The following is an 18,103-nucleotide window of genomic DNA, read 5'->3' as shown; positions in this document are numbered from 1 at the left end:
GTATCCATAGTTAATGTTTGAAGATGACGTCCATTATAACCCTTCTTTTTCAGTTGATGAGAAGTCTCAACAATTTAATTTTTGTGTAATGTTTAAGCACAATCACTTGTGTCCGTTTGATACAACTTTACGACATGTCATTGCGAGGTATCTATGAACAATTTCATAGTGAAATATATGAATGAAAGAGTCCTTGTGATCAATTGCTATATATGATCCTTAGAATATAAAACATAGAACTTCAATTGAAAAAAAACTTTGTTAAAGTGTAGTTAAGGTTTATAAGCAAACCCTTCAAAAGTTTGGAACGTTAAGGTGACACACAACCTTAACTCCCCCCCTCCCCTGCTTTGCTGAGGTCATCAAACATGACATAACTGATGACATCACAAATAACATGGTCCCATCACACCAGTGAATGTAGTGTGGATAAAGGGGATTACGAAATTGGTGAAGTTGACATCACATATGTCAGGATGTATCTAGCACACTAAAGATTGCTACTATATCACCATGGACAATTTCTAGTCCGACCAGCACTGAAAACTGTTAATTCCTCCAAAGCTACTATCACAAGTATGGGGGAGCAGTGAGGGTGGGGCGGCTATTGATAAGTCTGATGCTTGCGGGATGTGGAAGGTGGATAGAGAAAGGGATCTGACAGTACGGGATACACATGTTCATTGTAGTAGGATGAATATAATGTATTACAAACAGAAAAAATACATAAGGTTTATCAGCAATTACAAACAAGTAAATGTTGAGTGTTCCCCATTGCTGCTGCTCATAGCGGCCGAGAAGCACAGGGCTTTAGAAGAACGTGTCTTACCTATCATAGGCCAAGTGCTTTTCCCTCTCCCTAGCCTCGTACTTATTGGCCATACGACAGGGACAGGATGGACTTTTGGGTAAACAATACAATTATGTACTTCTTTAAAGCCACAAAACATTTTTTTTTAAATAAAATCAGTTCTGTAGTATTAGATAATACTTACTACATTTCCCCCCATCATTATTCAACTCTTAATGCCATTTTTACCAGTTTAAAAGCATCCTTTGATTCTATTTAGCACACCTCCCAAGCAGTGCAAGATATTTGCAACACTTTCCGGTTTGTGATAAATTGTTGCCAAATTCCCCAACAGTTTGAGCTGCAAACTGTAACAGCAGCTACAATGTATCCTTACATTACAAAGGTAACACTATCTACGGAGTTACACTGACTGAAGCACACAATCAGGATGTTTACAGATTTATAACAGAAGCACCAAACGATTGGCAGCTTAGGTAAGAATGTAGAATGTCACATGCTTTACATGTATAAATAAGAAAGGGGGCGGGGGGATGTAGTGTTGCTGCTTTAAAAAAATATATTGATCCATGGGAGATTCGCTTTTTATTTACGTAATAAGTGTTGGCATATCTGTAATTGTGCTGTGGAAAGAGGAACTTGAGAATAACTTCAGAGTGAACATCTTCAGGTTTTGGCCTTCATGCTGTAATGTTGCATTTTCTTGAAAGTGTGCGGAATGACATAGAATGACATTACTTACTAACATCCCCATTGAGGATAAGAATATTTCCAAACTGCTTAGAATGCAGAATCTTGATATTCTGATAAGGCGAATCTTCACTGTAAATGACATCATCTATGTCATACTCTACTAGGCGGCCGTCGGCCGTTGGCCAGTATCTGTCAACAGCCGCTCCGCGAACAATGGCCGGTAATCTATGGGAGAAAAGGCAATTTAGACTTTCAGCATTTGAAGAACAAACCGAAACAAAAAAAAATATCTCACAAATATCAGAAATAAAATGAAAGCGGAAGAGAAAGGAAGACAATAAACATTTTGTTTGCTTGCAGATGTTCAAACTACTGACATATATCCCGAACTACAGTATTGTCAGCGCTAAAAAAAAAAAAAAAACATTCATAAAGATACAGAAATTTGGTAAATAAGATACGCTCAAAAATAATATTTCAGGGATCTAGGCCGCAAGCTTAAGGTAAGGACCTCCAAGGTGGTATTTCCAGAAATATTACAAGTGCCATGCACTACCCAAGGGAGACAGTTACAGAGAGAGGTTAATGCGTGGCTAAGAAAGTGGTGTTGGAAGCAGGGTTTGGAGTTTTTAGAGCACTGGGACTCCGTTTCTGAGAGGTGCTATCTTTATAGTAGTGATGGATTGCACTTCAATGAAGCGGGATCTTCTGTGCTAGCGGGGAGGATGTTAAAAAGGTTGGAAGAGATTTTAAACTAGGAAGGAGGGGGGAGGTACAAGAAACAAAAAATCACTAGACAGAAAAGATAGGAATGGGGAAATTGCATTGGGTCGTGGAGGTAGTATGGGGAAAGTGGAAATTTGGCAAGCAGGGAGGCACCCATATTAAATACAGATAATACTAGAAAAAAATCTAAAGACTAAACCCAATTGAAGTAGAAAGGCAGGATCAGACAAGAAAACAATAGCGCAAACTGGAAAAAAATACGTAAATGCATGCTTGCTAATGCAAGAAACCAGACAGATAAAATGGGAGCTTTAATTAATAGCTAGAAGTGAGCAATATATGATATCATAGGCATTACTGAATCATGATGGTATGGAACTGGCCGTTAATTTAGAGGGATCAAGCAAATAGAAGAGGTCGTGCAGTATGTTTATATGTTAAACCGACTTTAATTTCTACTCTAAAGGGAAGATGTATATGAAGGGAATTGTGAAAATGTAGAGGCATTGGGATAGAAATTAGCAGTGGAGGTAAAAGTACAAAGTACAAAGAAAATGTTAGTGGGGATATGCTATAATCCAGCAAATATCTGTGAGATTGAGGAAGCCAAAAATACTTTTGCAAATGGAGAAGGTAGCAGAACTAGGTAATGTTTGCATAATGTGTGATTTAATTATCCAGACAGACTGGGACAATGAGATTAGCATTACAACTAAAGCAAATAGGTTTTTGGGGGTGCTAAAAGACAATTGCATGACCCAAATTATTCAGGAACCGAACAGGAAAGGGGCATTACTGGATATGGTAATATCTAACAATGTAGAAGTAATAACAAATATTCAAGTCAGGGAACATTTGGGAAACAGTGATAAATCATGGTCTCATTTGAAATAAATGATCTAAAACCTTATTGTACAGGTTAAACAAACACTTTACATTTAAGAAAGGCAAATTTTAATAAACTGAGGAATAGTCTACAAGGAATACATTGGGATAACATTTTTGCAGGAAAAATGTGGAAAATAAATGGGAAGTCTTTAAAACATTATTAGAAAAGCACACATCAGTGTATACACTTGGGTAATAAATATAAAAGAAACCAGTCTAAACCAATGTGCTAAATAGGTAGGGGAGAAAATGGAAAGGAAGAGGCAGGCATTTAGATTCAGACAGAGTAATCATATTAGAATTATAAGGAATCCAACAAAAATTGCAAAATGACAACCAAATTAGCAAAAATTGAAAATGAAAAAGAGGATAGCAGTAGAAAGTAAGATCAACTCTAACAAGTTCTTTAAGTACCTTAACAAAAAGAAAATATAGGACCGTTTCAGTGCGAGATGGAGATAAGAAAAAGGCAGAGGTATTAAATAAATTATTTGCCTCTGTATTTACCAGGGGAAGAATGAATTGCAAAACTAGTGCAACAGGAGGAAGCCACACCCTCTTTATTAACAAACAATTGGTTAACTCAGGGGGTGCGCAAAGTGGGAGACGGGAGATTTTTCAGGGGGGACGCGGCGGCAACAGAGGTCCCGTGCTCACCGCCAGGGCATTTAAATTGCCGGGAGACCGTGCAAGGCTTCTGCAGCTTCTCCTACTTGGTCTTTGGCCACGCGTCGCCATGGTAATCCGGCGTCAAATTACCCCGCTCCGTCATTTGATGCCGGAGCCGAGCAGGATGGGGGGGGCCGAGCCGAGGAGGTGAGCAGGCAGGGGGGCGCAGGATCAAAACTTTGCACACCCCTGGGTCAACTGAGAAAGAAGTGCATAGGTGGCTTGATAAAATTAAAGTAAATACGGCAGCACCTGGGCCCGGTGGCATACACCCAAGGGCCCTTAAGGAGCTAAGTTCAGTAATAGCCAAACCATTACATTTAATATTCAAGGACTCCATTTCCACAGGCTCAGTACCACAAGATTGGCGTAAAGCAAACGTGGTGCCTATATTTAAAAAGGGAACTAGATCATAACCAGGGAAGTACAGACCCTCAAGACTGACATCAATAGTGGGGAAGCTACTTGAACGTTTAGTACGGGATAATATTCAGGAATACCTAATGGAAAACAGAATTATTAGTAATAGTCAGCATGGATTTATGAAGGATAAGTCATACCAAACTAAGGTTGTTTGAGGAGGTAAGTAGGAATTTAAACCAGGGTAAAGTAGTTGATGTGGTCTACTTAGATTTTGCAAATGCTTTTGCTACGGTTCCACACAAGAGGTTAATGTACAAAATAAAGGAAATTTGCAGTATTTTCACCTAGCTTGAAAACTGGTTTAAGGACAACAGACTTGCTATAAATGGAACTTTTTGAAGTGAAACTTCTTTAGCGGCACCTACCACATAAGCAAAATTCAGTGGCAGGGAATGGAGTTGATGGGAACGGAAGTTAGTGGTGACGGAAGTGACGTCACTGCTGGCAGAAGAGGCCATCAGCAACATTCACTGCCACTGCATTTTGCCAGCTTCCACCAAGAGTCAGGAGAACACACACACGAGCCGCTCCCACCCGCCTCCTCCGTGAGTGAGCCGCGGCGCAACCCTCCCGCCCCCCCGTGAGCCAGCCAGCCGCCGAGCAACCCTCCCGCCCCCCAGTGAGCCGCCGTCGAATGCCCCCGCTCCAACAGAAGGCAGCAGCAGGACACAGCTCCGCCGAGTAAGAGAGTGGGGACTGCTCCGGGGGACACAGACAGACCCCCTCCCCCTGTGTCTCCGTACTTCTGCAGGGGGGGGGGGGAATCAGGAGAGAGGAGGGAGAATAACACACACACAGAGACACACACACACACTGACTGACATCCTCATGATTTGGACCTCTGGTGAACAGGACCTCATACAGTTCCATCAGAACTTCAATACGTTCCACCCGACCATCAACCTCAAACTCACCCATTCCCCGGACGAAGTATATTTCCTAGACACCACAATTACAGGCGGGCCCCGCTCGTACGGTGGGTTACGTTCCCTGGGCACAGCAAAATGAAAATCGTTTGAAATGCGGAACAGCGATTTTTAGCTTCTGCCATGTGCAGACTTGCAGTCCCCCCTTTTCTGTGCATGCGTAAACTCTTTCTGCTCATGCACAGACATGGCGGCGCCCTTCTCGGTACTGCTGTATTGGCGGATCGCTGACAAGCAGAACGCTGAGAAGCGGGGCCCGTCTGTACTATAAAGAACAACCAACTACAGACTTCTGTATACATCAAGCCTACAGACAGAGCCAGCTATTTGAGGGACAACAGCTTCCACCCCACACACACTAAGCATGCAACCATCTACAGTCAAGCCATATGATACAACCGGATATGCTCCGACACAGCAGACAGAGGCCAGTGGATTACAGTCTTGAGATCGGATTCCATAAACCGTGGATATAACCACAGAATTGTAGACCAGCAAATCCACAAAGCCACCAGAACATGAAGTGATCTCCTTGAATACAGACAGAAAGAGACAAGCGATAGGGTACCTTTGGTGGTCACATGTAACCCACACCTAGAAGCCCTACGCAAGATCGCCAGGGAACTACAACCTATTCTCCAGGAAGATACAAAACTGCAACAGGTCTTCCCTGAAACACCCTTATTATCATACAGACAACCTCATAATCTCAAGAAAATGATGGTGAGGAGTAAAGTATTCAACAGTACTACTGAATGCGGGACAAGATCATGCCAGGACCCAAGATGCTAAACCTGCGCAATGCTCCACACAGCGGGCACAATACAAATACCACACAGGAATCAGAGGACGGTTCACCTGTTCCTCCAGCAATGTCATGTACCTAATCATGTGCATGAAATGTCCAGGGGGCTGCTAGTACATAGGTGAGATGGGACAGGGGCTAAACAAAAGAATGAATCTGCATCGCCACAGCATCACACGTGGAACAAGATACAGTCCTGTCGGCGAACATTTCTCTGACACTGGCCATAAGATGTACAATTTGAAGGTAGCCGAATTCAAAAGGTAATCTTACAGCAGAGCACCGAAAGAGAGATGGTTGCATGAATAAACAATGTATGCAACTGTTCGGGACACTTAGTGGTGGCCTAAACCAAGACCGCAGCTTCACGAGTCACTACCCTGACAGAAGAGAACTCTTCCAACGAGTGCTAAAGGCCATGTCTACACATACTGCGCTATACGAATGCACACACAGCTGTCTCTTACACATACATATGTACAATGTAATTATATTCCTGTATACCAATAGGGACCACATAGTATCTACACACTAATAGTAATGCAACACCTTCTTACATTTCTTCACCTACCCACACCATTGGTATACACTCCCACACACACCTTTTGTAAAGCGCTGTATACACTGTGGGCGCTTTATAAAATTTATATTTACACACATACACACTCTTACATCACTAACATTCAGGGACCATTTAACCGTAAGTCATAAATCGCATACTGCACAGGGGGGAGGGATAGGCTTCAGTCACAGATACATTCCAAGATGCATTGTTTTTAAGTAAAAACCTTTCTTGCTTTATCCATTGTAACACCGCCCGGAAGAAGAGATCAGTGTATCTCGAAAACTTGCACAAATAAAAACATTTAGTTAGCCACAGAAACGTATTGTTTAATCGTTCTTGATTATATATATAATCCCCTTTTAAATTCAAGGGCCACCTCTCATCCCAACTTCTGACAATATATGTAACAGATGTGTGCAGAGGTACATATAATGGAGACCGCTTTGGGTGCAATTATATCTTGGCTTTATTGAGTATGTTCCTTTATTAGGCAAAACATACAAAAAAAAAATATAACAAACCTCTATCCCTTTGTAAAGACTAACTTACTTCCCCAGACCCTATCTGCAGGACTGGAGGGATATTCCCATTACCAGCCTATCACCCAAAGTCTCAGGAGGTTCCTTAAGCAGGTGGCCCTCCATGTCAGTCTGGCAGGTTCCTGGGTCCTCTGTGTCCAGGAAATATAGGTCTCTCGGTGTATGGATGTCTTGATCTCAGCACAGCCTTTATGCTCAAGACAGTGAAAGGCTTCTCTGCTCTCCTTCTGTCGGCCCAAATGTGAGCTAAGGAAATCTCTCTCCTGTGTCTCACATCAGGCTTTTCTCAGAGTCCTAATCAGCCAGGTGGAGTCTGGTTGATTGTCTGTGTGCTGGATTTAGAGGCAGTTTCTCTCAAACAGTTATGTCCCTGTTACAGGGTGTCTCCCATACTACTTAAAAGGGAACAGGAATACAACAATATACCAAGTATGTCTCTAATACAAGACAACTCTCTATTCATAGCTACTTCCTAACTCTGTGGTATATTAGGAGCCATGAGAAATAACAGTTTCTTTTTAAAAAAAAAGCTTGTCACTTCTCATCGGGCAATCAGTTTAACAGCTTCTCTAGGGCAGAGGTGCGCAAACGGGGGGCGCGACGCTTACAGAGTCCCCACGCTCTTCCACAAAGCATCTAAATTAAATGCCGGGGGACCGCACAAGGCCTCTGTAAATTCTCGTACCTTGGCTCTGATGGCTTCGGACGACGCATCCCCATGGCAACACGGTGTCAAATGACGCGACACCGTAGGTTAGGTAAGGGGGTGGGGTCGATGGGGGAAGGGGGGAGAGAGCAGGCAGGGGGCGCAGGGGAATGTGTTTGCGCACCCCTGCTCAGGGGATAAGCATTCAGAGAATCTCTGTTCATGCCAGTAAATCAAATCCAGCTATAGTATATAGGAGTACCCATCCCATATAGGATGATTGATATACCCATTGTTGTGCCACTAAAATATAGGGCAATAGTGTATTAGCTTTCACTTAACTGGCTATATCTCCGAAGCCAATCTGTATATACACTTGTATGGGATGAGCCTCTATATTATTGCTGCCTAAACCTTGATATTGCAGCCAGTCACACTATACACAAGTATTAACCTCATAAGGAACTACTAGTATTAATCTCATAAGGAACTACTAATATACTTATTGGTCTGACTATCCCCCCCAAAACACACAATTTATTCTAATTAGCTTTAGCTATGATATATATATATATATATATATATATATATATATACATATACATCCCCACACTGATGAGACCCATTAAGGTCGAAACAGCTGTCTGTGGGTGGTTTTCTGGGTATGCACCTTAACCCCGGCTGTGCTCAAAGCTGTGACCATGCAGCAAGCTTAAGCCTATAGGGAACCATGTTAAAAATGGTTTATGAAGCAAAAAGTGGCACTGTGTGCTCATTTGCATGTCATTTCCCAGAATCCCTTGCTGCAGTGGAAGTGCTGTGTGCTGGGTGATAATGGGGAAAGGCGGGGATGCAGACCTGCCTAAGACATGCAGATGAGCATACAGTTGTATTTACATTTGCATATTTGCTTTGCTGTGGAGGGTTTTTGTCACTTTTTTTACTCACCATAACTTAACTCAGTATTATGGTTGGCCCATCCTTTAGCTTCTTTGCATACCCAGTTAATCAACCCCACACTGATGAGACCCATTAAGGTTGAAACAGCTGTCTGTGGGTGGTTTTCTGGGTATGCACCTTAACCCTGGCTGTGCTCAAAGCTGTGACCATGCAGCAAGCTTAAGCCTATAGGGAACTATGTTAAAAATGGTTTTGAAGCAAAAAGTGGCACTGTGTGCTCATTTGCATGTCATTTCCCAGAATCCCTTGCTGCAGTAGAAGTGCTGAGTGATAATGTGGAAAGGCGGGGTTGCAGACCTGCCTAAGACATGCAGATGAGCATACAGTTGTATTTACATTTATATAAATATATATGTGTGCCTAAATTTTACTTTGTATTATTAAAGATTAAGTTTTATTATAGTCTTTTGAGGCATCTTTAAGAGTGCAGCACAAGGGATCTTCTATTTCTCCTCCTCGACAATTCTATAATATATATCCTAGGCAGCTCCTCCTCACTCACTTAAACTAGTACCTCATATGAACTTGTATATTTGTGAAGCAGGGTCAATCCTTCTCTTTCATTAAAATACCATGGGAGCTAAAAAGAGATTAATAATTAAAAAGACTTCACGTAACCTTTGTATTTATATGACAAGTAATTGTGCAATTAAAATAGGTTTCCATATCTCACAAATGATGTTGAAACGGTTACTAGAAATTGTCACCAGTATTTTCATTCAAATTTTGTGTGACCACAAGAGGGTGGTAGAGCATTACAAATGTGGTTATTTTTAGGAAATAAAAATACCACTTGTAGTGCATTTGCATGTCCCAGACAGGTCTGGCATCCCTGTCTTTCCCCATTAGCTCTTAGAATGCAGTGCTTTCATTGCAGCCAGGGATTCTGGGTAATGACATGCAAATGAGCACTCACTGAGTCACTCTCTACCTATCCATTTTAACATAGTCCCCTATAAGCTTCTGCCTGCCTCAAACAGCATTTCAACACAGCCGGAGTTATTTTGATTATTTCTGTTTACATAAACCATATTTACATACAGTATCTATGTTTAGTCTGCATAAAGGAGACTTCACCAACAAACATGACCGTGTTGAGAACTATAAGTTTCACTAGATCAACGAAAATACGTTCCATCTGAAATGCATAAGGCCGTGATTATAACCAAAAACACGACAAAACAAGATGCATAAATCCAATGAAACTGCTCACACCGCTGGCGACGGTCGCAGCGCGCCGTACTGCAAAGTGGACGGCTGGGGAACAGACTGACAAATGTGTTTTTTTTCTTGCGACGGTCGTGTTATGTGAGCAGTTCAACAAATGACAGCTAACGCTCACGGCCACGCCTCCTCTGCTCTCTCTCCCCAGTGTAATCAAGATGCTGCTCGGCGGCGGCGCTGGGTGACGTCACAGAATAGCGCAGCACTTGGTATAATCAAGGCCTAAGTCAGAGAACCTTGGACCACCATCTCACTGCCTTAGAGCTTCTGGTGGACAAAGCAGTACGATCGACAGAGATCACCCTTTCTAATTAGCTGATCTGATATGAAAAAAGGCAGGCCCCCTAAAAAATTGAAGGGGGCTCTGTATAAAAGGTTGTAATCTCCTCTAATGGGCAATGTGCATCAAATGCAAGAAATCTGTTTAATTTGTTTCTTACACCAAACAATGTATGGTTGTTTTTGTCTAGTTGGTCATTTCAGTACCTTAATACAAAGATCCCTAAATACAGAAGTAGCAGGCTGCACTATGCTCCAGAAAAGAAAACATATCCCATGATGACACAGAATACCCCAAGTTTCTCCAACATTACTACTGAAGAATATCTCAACTTATCTCACCACAATGCACCAAAGGAGACCATGAAGCCCACTACATCCACATCTCCCAAATCCCCGTTAGGTGCAGAACACCTTAGAATGTACAGTGGGAGCCACCTCGCTCAGAAACATTAAGAGAGAGAGAGGAGCCTTTCCTTTGGATTGTCTCCTGGAAATTAATTTCAGTTCAAATACATGTCATTTGTACACACAGACCTGTTAGTCAAATAAATGTGGGAAGAAAACATGCAGCAGAAACTTACCGCTTCACCTGTGTAATACTTTTGTGCAATATTTCTTTCATTTTTTCCTCTACCTTGTTTAACAGCTGTAAAAAAAATAATAACAGCAAATAATTATATTGAATATATATAGTTCACATTCTGAAAAGTAACACTTTCTCTATGATTTTTTCACTACACGGTATGTACATTCGTACATCTCGGACTACTCCTCACATTCAGTTCTCTCTGATCCCTGTGGTTATTCACCCCACATACTTGTAGGGAATATTTTTCAAAGCCCCAGGGTTGAGCTTACTCTGGGTATTAACCATTCACCTCAGTGGTTTAAAGAAAGTAGCGCACAGTCAGACAACATTGTTTTAACATTTAACAAAAGCTATTTTGACCATGTTATAGAAAGATGAGAGAGAGAGAGAGAGAGAGAGAGAGAGAGAGAGAGAGAGAGAGAGAGATTCAAATGAATACACTTTTCTTTAAATAAAAAAAGTGAAACCTTCAGTCGTTCTCCAAAACGTATTGCTACACTGGGACAGTTAATTAAAATAAGTGGTATTACTCTGGGATTTTATATTCTAAAAAGTAGTAGTGCCGCCATACCCCCTGGTACCATCACACTGCGACCACTCACCTGTCTGCTACTGTAGCATAGTGAGTAACAGGTATACTCAAACTGGTCACTACCCACCCCATGTTTAAATCAGCCCTGAAGACATTTGTTTAAGGGAGCTTATTCAATGACCTTCACATACTCTACATATCACTAGCAACAGACACTGCCTAAAAAAATTCCCTTTCAGTGCAGACAAAGTTTTTGTTTTAATCACCAAAGTGCAGGGGTGTGCACATAACCTCCTTTAAAAACAGATAGGAGAACATCTGCAGTTTCCCTTCTATAATGGGAATACACAACAGATATGGGTCACTTTGCCCATTTTCTAATGCATTGCCATATACAAAAGAACTATTTTTATTCAGAATCTCGTTTCATTTTATGTCTTTGTCCCTATTCTAGAGATGTGCAAAACTGCTCCAACCCCTACCCCCTGCCCCCCCCCAAAAAAAGCATTAGAGAGAATGTAAGTGTGTTTAACCCCAAATTCGATTCCTTGGAAAACATTTTTCCAAGCATGAAAGGGCAAATAATGTCGTAATGTCGTAATCTTTCAGCGACATATCCCAACAGCGAGCAGAATATGGGATGTGTGTGCCCTATTTGAAGTGTGTCAGAATTAAGCAAATCTTGCAATATTAAAGTGTTTCCCAAATGAGCATATTAAATGATGCACATTGATATACTCCTTGGCGAATCACTAGCAAATTACAACCAAGCCGCGCATCTTTTTATCGTGACTCAAAAGGGGGACATTTTCCATGGCTGGCGATCTCATGCGAAAGTTTAGCATCTCTCAACTCCATTGATCTTCATGATTAGATGTACTTAATGTGTTTCCTTTAACCACTTGTGCTGGAATACACTTTCATTTAGTCACTACTACTCTTTTATTGAGGAACAGCTTCCACTCAATCTATACTGCCCCATTTGACATTTCAATGTATGGCCTCAGTTTGGAGTGGAGACCTCACCTAATCCAAGGACATTGTCATTCTAATCAGCAGCCTCCCTCTCCTCACCACTAGTTAACGGTTACCTGTACATGGAACAACATGCATAAGCTTTGTATACGTACATGGTGGACAGATTCCTTTTGGTTTGGATCATCGCTGCTTTGCAGATCGATCAGCACTAATCCATGAGGGTAAATTCTTACAGTTGCAAAACTAAAAATAATATAGACAATGGTGTTTTGATTAAACAGAATGCATAGAAACCTCATTGAGAACTTTTAGATGTTGTAGCGAACAGTTTTAGATGAATGAGTACTTCAGTATTAGGCGATAGCTTTTTTATTTGGACAAACCATGGATATTATAAGACAAGCTTTCGAGAGTTCTCCTCCCTACCTCATGTCAGCAACACTGATTTACAAAGATTTCATGAGCTTAACACAGATGTAAAAAAAGAAACTCAAGATAGCTATCTAAGGCAGAGAAGGAATAAACAAACAGGGCAATAAATGGATGAAAGGGACAGTGAAACACAGGACTATACTGTACATCCATCAACAGAGTGGGGGAAGGGAGAGGAGGTGATGCAGGGAGGGGGGAGAGGGGGTTAATTGTAAGATACAAGAGAGGTAAGGAGAACCATTACAAAACATTGTGGTAGAGGGTGTTCAAAAGTACTCAAGAACAGAAAACATTTGAACATTCCATTCAGGATTTGCATTTTTAAGTCATTTATGGAATGCGCACAAGAGGCCGGCGCTGATAAAAACCAGGACAGTGGCCCAAAAAGTTGGGACCAAGACCTAAAAAGCAGGACGTCTGGTCACCCTACCTCTTTTGCAAGTCCTAACTCTATCTGCAAACTTAAATGTCAACTGGTAACAATTGTTTGGAGGTTTGCGACCCCTTCACCCTGGTTTAAGCTCTCCCAGCCTACTTTTAAATAGCAGGTCTTGTGATGTACCTGTGAATGACCAGTCCATTAAGACTTCTTCCTCCATCAGAGGTAAAGAGAACGTTTGCAGGTAGTGTTAGGACTTGCAAAAGGGGCACACCTTGGCATGTTTGTAAGCTTTTAAGGCTTTGGCCAAAGAATTTAATGATATGAACCTCACTTGAGAAGAAAAACAGATACGTTTTTAAATATATAATTTACCATATTGGATGTAGCACTGAGGCTTTGTCTTTTGTTATATACATCAGGTCACAATCCCATATGCCCTCCTTTTGACACATATATGCAGTACGGTCGGGTGTGGTGGGTTTGGGTTCTGAGCTTGCAGGGACGGTATACGGTGTGTGTATTTTTGATCATTTAACGTTACCAGTGCTAAATGGGATTAAGTTTCCCTTGCATAGACAGAGTTAAGCAATGGACTTAAGTTAGACTCATGTCTTGGAAGTGTATTTCATGGTAATTCTCATTGATATAGCGTAAAGAATACAGAAGCATCTCAACTCACTCTCCGCTTTGAGAATTTCTTCTTTTGACAATTACTATTGAACAGGAAGATATTGCCACTAAAGAAGAACTAAATATAACAACAATATCAATCCACCATTGATGTGTTTTCAAGCTTTTTGTCCATACGAATCCCTCAGGATCACAAATAGGAGCTGTATTAGTCCCTGCAAAAGTGAAAGTTGGAAACACTTCCATGAAAGTCTAAACACCACTCTGGGGCTTAGTCAATAGGCCCCAAAGCAGCCAATCGCACTGCAATGGGAGTTTCTGGCTGATCACGTAATTGGCTGCTTTAGACCAGGGGAGCATGACTCACGTTCTTATTGCCATGGCGACAGAAGCAGTCTGAGCCAAGGTAAGTGCAGTTTAGTTTACAGAGGCCTTCGCCACTTCCCCGGCATTTAATTTAAGTGCCTTCTGGAAGCGTGCGGAGCCTCTGGAAGCGTGCGGAGCCTCTGGAAGCGTGCGGAGCCTCTGGAAGCGTGCGGAGCCTCTGGAAGCGTGCGGAGCCTCTGGAAGCGTGCGGAGCCTCTGGAAGCGTGCGGAGCCTCTGGAAGCGTGCGGAGCCTCTGGAAGCGTGCGGAGCCTCTGGAAGCGTGCGGAGCCTCTGGAAGCGCCCGGGGCCTCTGTAAACCTGTGCCCCCTGCAGACAAGCTAGCGTCCCCCCTGGGTGGTGCGCCCCCCCAGTTTGCGTACCCCTGCTTTAGACCATATTAAATAACCCCCTGTGAAATGAATGAAAAAGAAGGTAGAGGTTTGAGAAGCAAACGTATACAAAAAAATACATATACAAAATATAATTTGTATATATGTAAACCTTATAATTATAATTTAAATAACTTTTTACATTGAAAAACATTTTAGTATTTCCAAAGATACAACTTACAAAGAGCAACATGGAATAAACAAGGAAGTCTTCATTATTTAGCATTTTTTGAGACTTGGTCGTTTGCCTAATAGAATGGTTTTAAAATCACAATACTTTTGGATATGACTTTGTGCTCAGCAGACTGGAAAAAATACTGGGAAATACACAACGATTTCAAAGCACTTTTCAAATATGAATACTGATCATTTTCTGTAACTTCTCCTTAGAGTATCACACAGTGTGCATTAAAGGAGCACTCCTGGCGACCCTTTATTCCTCTTCATTTAATAGCAGGGGGTTTCTGGAGCTGAACCACGCTGATTTCAGCTCCGGGTACACCCTGCTGCCGTCACGTGGGCCATTAGAAAGCCGCAAGGGAAGACTTCGCAGCAGCAAAAAAGTTAATTCTTTTGACGGAGAAGGTAAGCTCTGCTTCCAGTCCCAGAGATATTGTGCCCTGCATTTTGGGAATGTGTATGGGATAGGTAAAAAGGGATGTCATGCAGTTTTCTGCCACAGACACAATCACAAACGGTAATATGCCGTTGGTCGTCTTGCCCACAGGAGGTTGCACATCAGCCATATATCTCAACATGGCTATCCACTATAGGGGACCAAAGTGAACTAAGGGCAGTGTTCAGCACTCCCTCTAATTATAAAAGGAGAGATGAGGGTTCAAACCCTGATGTTGGCGACATTGTCCATAACGTTAGGGTCTTTTCCATGGTCAGGCCCCGAGGTCAGTGCACTCCCGCTGTCAGTAGCCAGGCCAGGCCCCGAGGTCGGCGTACTCCCACAGTCAGTTCACTCCTGCTCTCAGTGGCCAGGGCATGATGTCGACGCACTCCCACTGATGTTGGGGCATTATGTCGGCGCACTCCCACTAATGTTGGGGCATGATATCGGTGCACTCCCACTGATGTTGGGGCATTATGTCGGTCGCACACCCACTGATGTTGGGGCTGATTGATGGCTAAGCTGGTAAGGGAGAAATCAGGCAAAAAAAATAAAAAATCGTGGCGGCCTGTCAAATATCTATACAATAATTCTAAGTTTTCCGTTTGTTTGTATGTCAGAAGCATCGAAATCTCACAAACAGCACCATGTAGCACCACGAAACTTTCACTGGACATTCTGCTGAGGATTTGTAGGTCAAAGCAACTATTTTGAGCTTCCAATGTCACTCACCCCCCAGGTTATGAACATTCTAATGTCCAGCAAATCTCTTAGTGCAGGAGTAGAGGGGTGGGGGGCGTGGCTACTAAGGGAGGGGGGGTGTCGTTGCATGCTTCCGTGCTGCTGCTGGTGCTGTGGGTGTCTGATGTGAGATGTGCCAGGAGGGGGGGGGAGAAAACGGAGGGAGGGCGATAGAAAACGGAGTGGAGGGGGGGTAGAAAACTGAGTGAGGACGGGGAAGAAAACGGAGTGAGGAGGGGGAAGAAAAAGGAGTGAAGAGGGGGAAGAAAAAGGAGTGAGGAGTGGGAAGAAAACTGAGTGAGTGAGGGGGGAAGAAAACCGAGTGAGGGGGGAAGAAAACCGAGTGAGGGGGAAACGAAGTGAGTTGGGAGTGAGTTAGGGGGGAAAGAAAACGAAGTGAGTGAGGGGGAGGGGAGAAAACTGAGTGAGTGAGGGGGAAGAAAACTGAGTGAGGGGGAGGGGAGAAAACTGAGTGAGGGGGAGAAAACGGAGTGAGGAGGGGGAAGAAAACAGAGTGAGGGGGGAGAAAACTGAGTGGTGGGGGAAAAGCAGATTGAGTGTGTGGGGGGAATGGAGTGAGTGGGGGGGAATGGAGTGAGTGGGGGGGAAACGGAGTGAGTGGGAGTGAAGAAAATGGAGTGAGGGGGGGAGTAAACGGAGTGAGCGGGGGAGAACATGGAGTGAGGGGTGGGAGAAAACGTAGTGAGTGAGGGGGGAGAAAACATAGTGGGGGGGGGAACGAGAGAAGGGGGATAGAGAGAGAGAGAGGGTAACAGAGAGAAAGGAGAGAGGGGAAGGGAGAGAGAGGGGGAAGGGGGGGCTGGGAGAGTGAGGGGGCGGGAGAGAGCAATGGGGGGAGAGAGAGCGCAATGTGGGGGGGGAGAGGGGAGGGAAGGTTGTAGAGGGAAAATGGAGACAGAGACACACACACACAAAGAGACACACGGAGACAGACATACAGGCACACACACACACACAGAGACAGCCCATATCCAGCCAATGACACGCCCCCCGCTCTAAAGAAATTGCAGGACACTGATCGCTCATGCTTGGAGAGCTGGTGACGTCACCGCTCTCAAGCATGAGCGAGCTTAGCGGCGGTGTGGCCGCAGCCTTAGCAACGCGGGGAGATGTGCCGGCAGCAGGGGGAAAGGGGGGGGGGGCGGAAAGATACATTCCCCGGGCAAAGCCGGGTACAAAAGCTAGTAGTGTAATAAATGTGGAACCCTGTAATGCAAACATACGAACTCTTACAGATGTTCTGTGAGTTGCTGATTTTTAGCATCAATCCATTTTGCTATAAAAGTAGTTTATAATCTAAATCAGGGGTGCACAAACTAGGGGGGGCGGGAGAAATGCAGCAGAAAACAACTTTTTCTAAATAATATAACCATCTAATTGCCTTTTGTAAACAAATCTAACCAGGCTAAAAGTGAAGATTTGACCATTTTCATTTTGTTTGGAAATTAACAACATGCCTGAGAGGCCTCTGAATGAGGACTTTCCGGCCAAACACGTATTTTTCTTTACCCTCATCATACTCTTTATCAGAGAACCAACAAAGGAGGGGGTGAGGAGGGAGAGGGGCTCTGGCTGTGCAAACTCCGGTTGAACACATTCTGGCATCACACAAAAGGGAGCAGTCAGAGGTAAAGCCAAACCTCTCCCTACTTTCAGCTCACTATGTTTACAAAATGTAAAACAATGATTTAAAAATATTTACAGTGTCATGTTATAGTATAAAGGAAATCAATCACCCAGATGCTTACAGGTCACTTTGGTGCTAAGAGGGATTGTCCTTTAAAGGGAAAAGCTCATCTTCTATATACAGTAGTTGTAGTTTCTCTTACACTGGGGTGCCTTGCACAGGGAGACATTTTAATTCCAATACAGGCAGTCCTCGGTTATCCGACACAATGCGTTACTCAAAATGGCGTTGGATAGCGAAACGTTGTAAAGCGAAACACGTTTTCCCATAGGAACACTGTTTAAATGAAAGGTTCCGTTCCTGAAGGCATTTTTAACACTAAAATACACCAAATATTTTATTCAGGCAATAAGACATGCAGCACATATATATATTATATATATAATGCAGTATATATACTATATAATTTAACATAATAAATAATATATTATATAGTATAATATTATATATATACGCTCTTACGACGCTTTGCAACGTTGTTTATGTGAATGTGTATATATATATATACACATACACAACGTTGCAAAGCGTCGTAAGAGCGTTGGATAAGCCGTTTTGGCGTTGTAAAAATGAACATAG

The 18,103-nt window shown here is 42.8% G+C and overlaps 1 protein-coding gene across 3 annotated transcripts in view; it reads right to left on the bottom strand.

Moving 5' to 3' along the window:
- SMS (spermine synthase) overlaps nucleotides 1-18,103 on the bottom strand; it is a 154,381-nt gene that overhangs the window by 83,688 nt on the left and 52,590 nt on the right. For all 3 annotated transcript variants that reach the window (XR_012799803.1, XM_075589360.1, XM_075589361.1), the window contains exons 3-5: nucleotides 12,409-12,499; nucleotides 10,739-10,803; nucleotides 1,554-1,729 (exon numbers count right to left, since the gene is read on the bottom strand). Coding sequence is in view for 2 of the 3 variants with exons in the window: in XM_075589360.1 (XP_075445475.1) it covers nucleotides 1,554-1,729; nucleotides 10,739-10,803; nucleotides 12,409-12,499 (332 nt within the window). In the remaining variant the exon portion in view is untranslated. The remainder of the gene's footprint in view (nucleotides 1-1,553; nucleotides 1,730-10,738; nucleotides 10,804-12,408; nucleotides 12,500-18,103) is intronic.

This window comes from Ascaphus truei, chromosome 3 (assembly GCF_040206685.1).
Source record: "Ascaphus truei isolate aAscTru1 chromosome 3, aAscTru1.hap1, whole genome shotgun sequence".
NCBI lineage: Eukaryota > Metazoa > Chordata > Amphibia > Anura > Ascaphidae > Ascaphus > Ascaphus truei.
The sequence above is the reverse complement of the archived record's forward strand: the minus strand, read 5'-3'. Positions and strand labels throughout refer to the sequence as shown.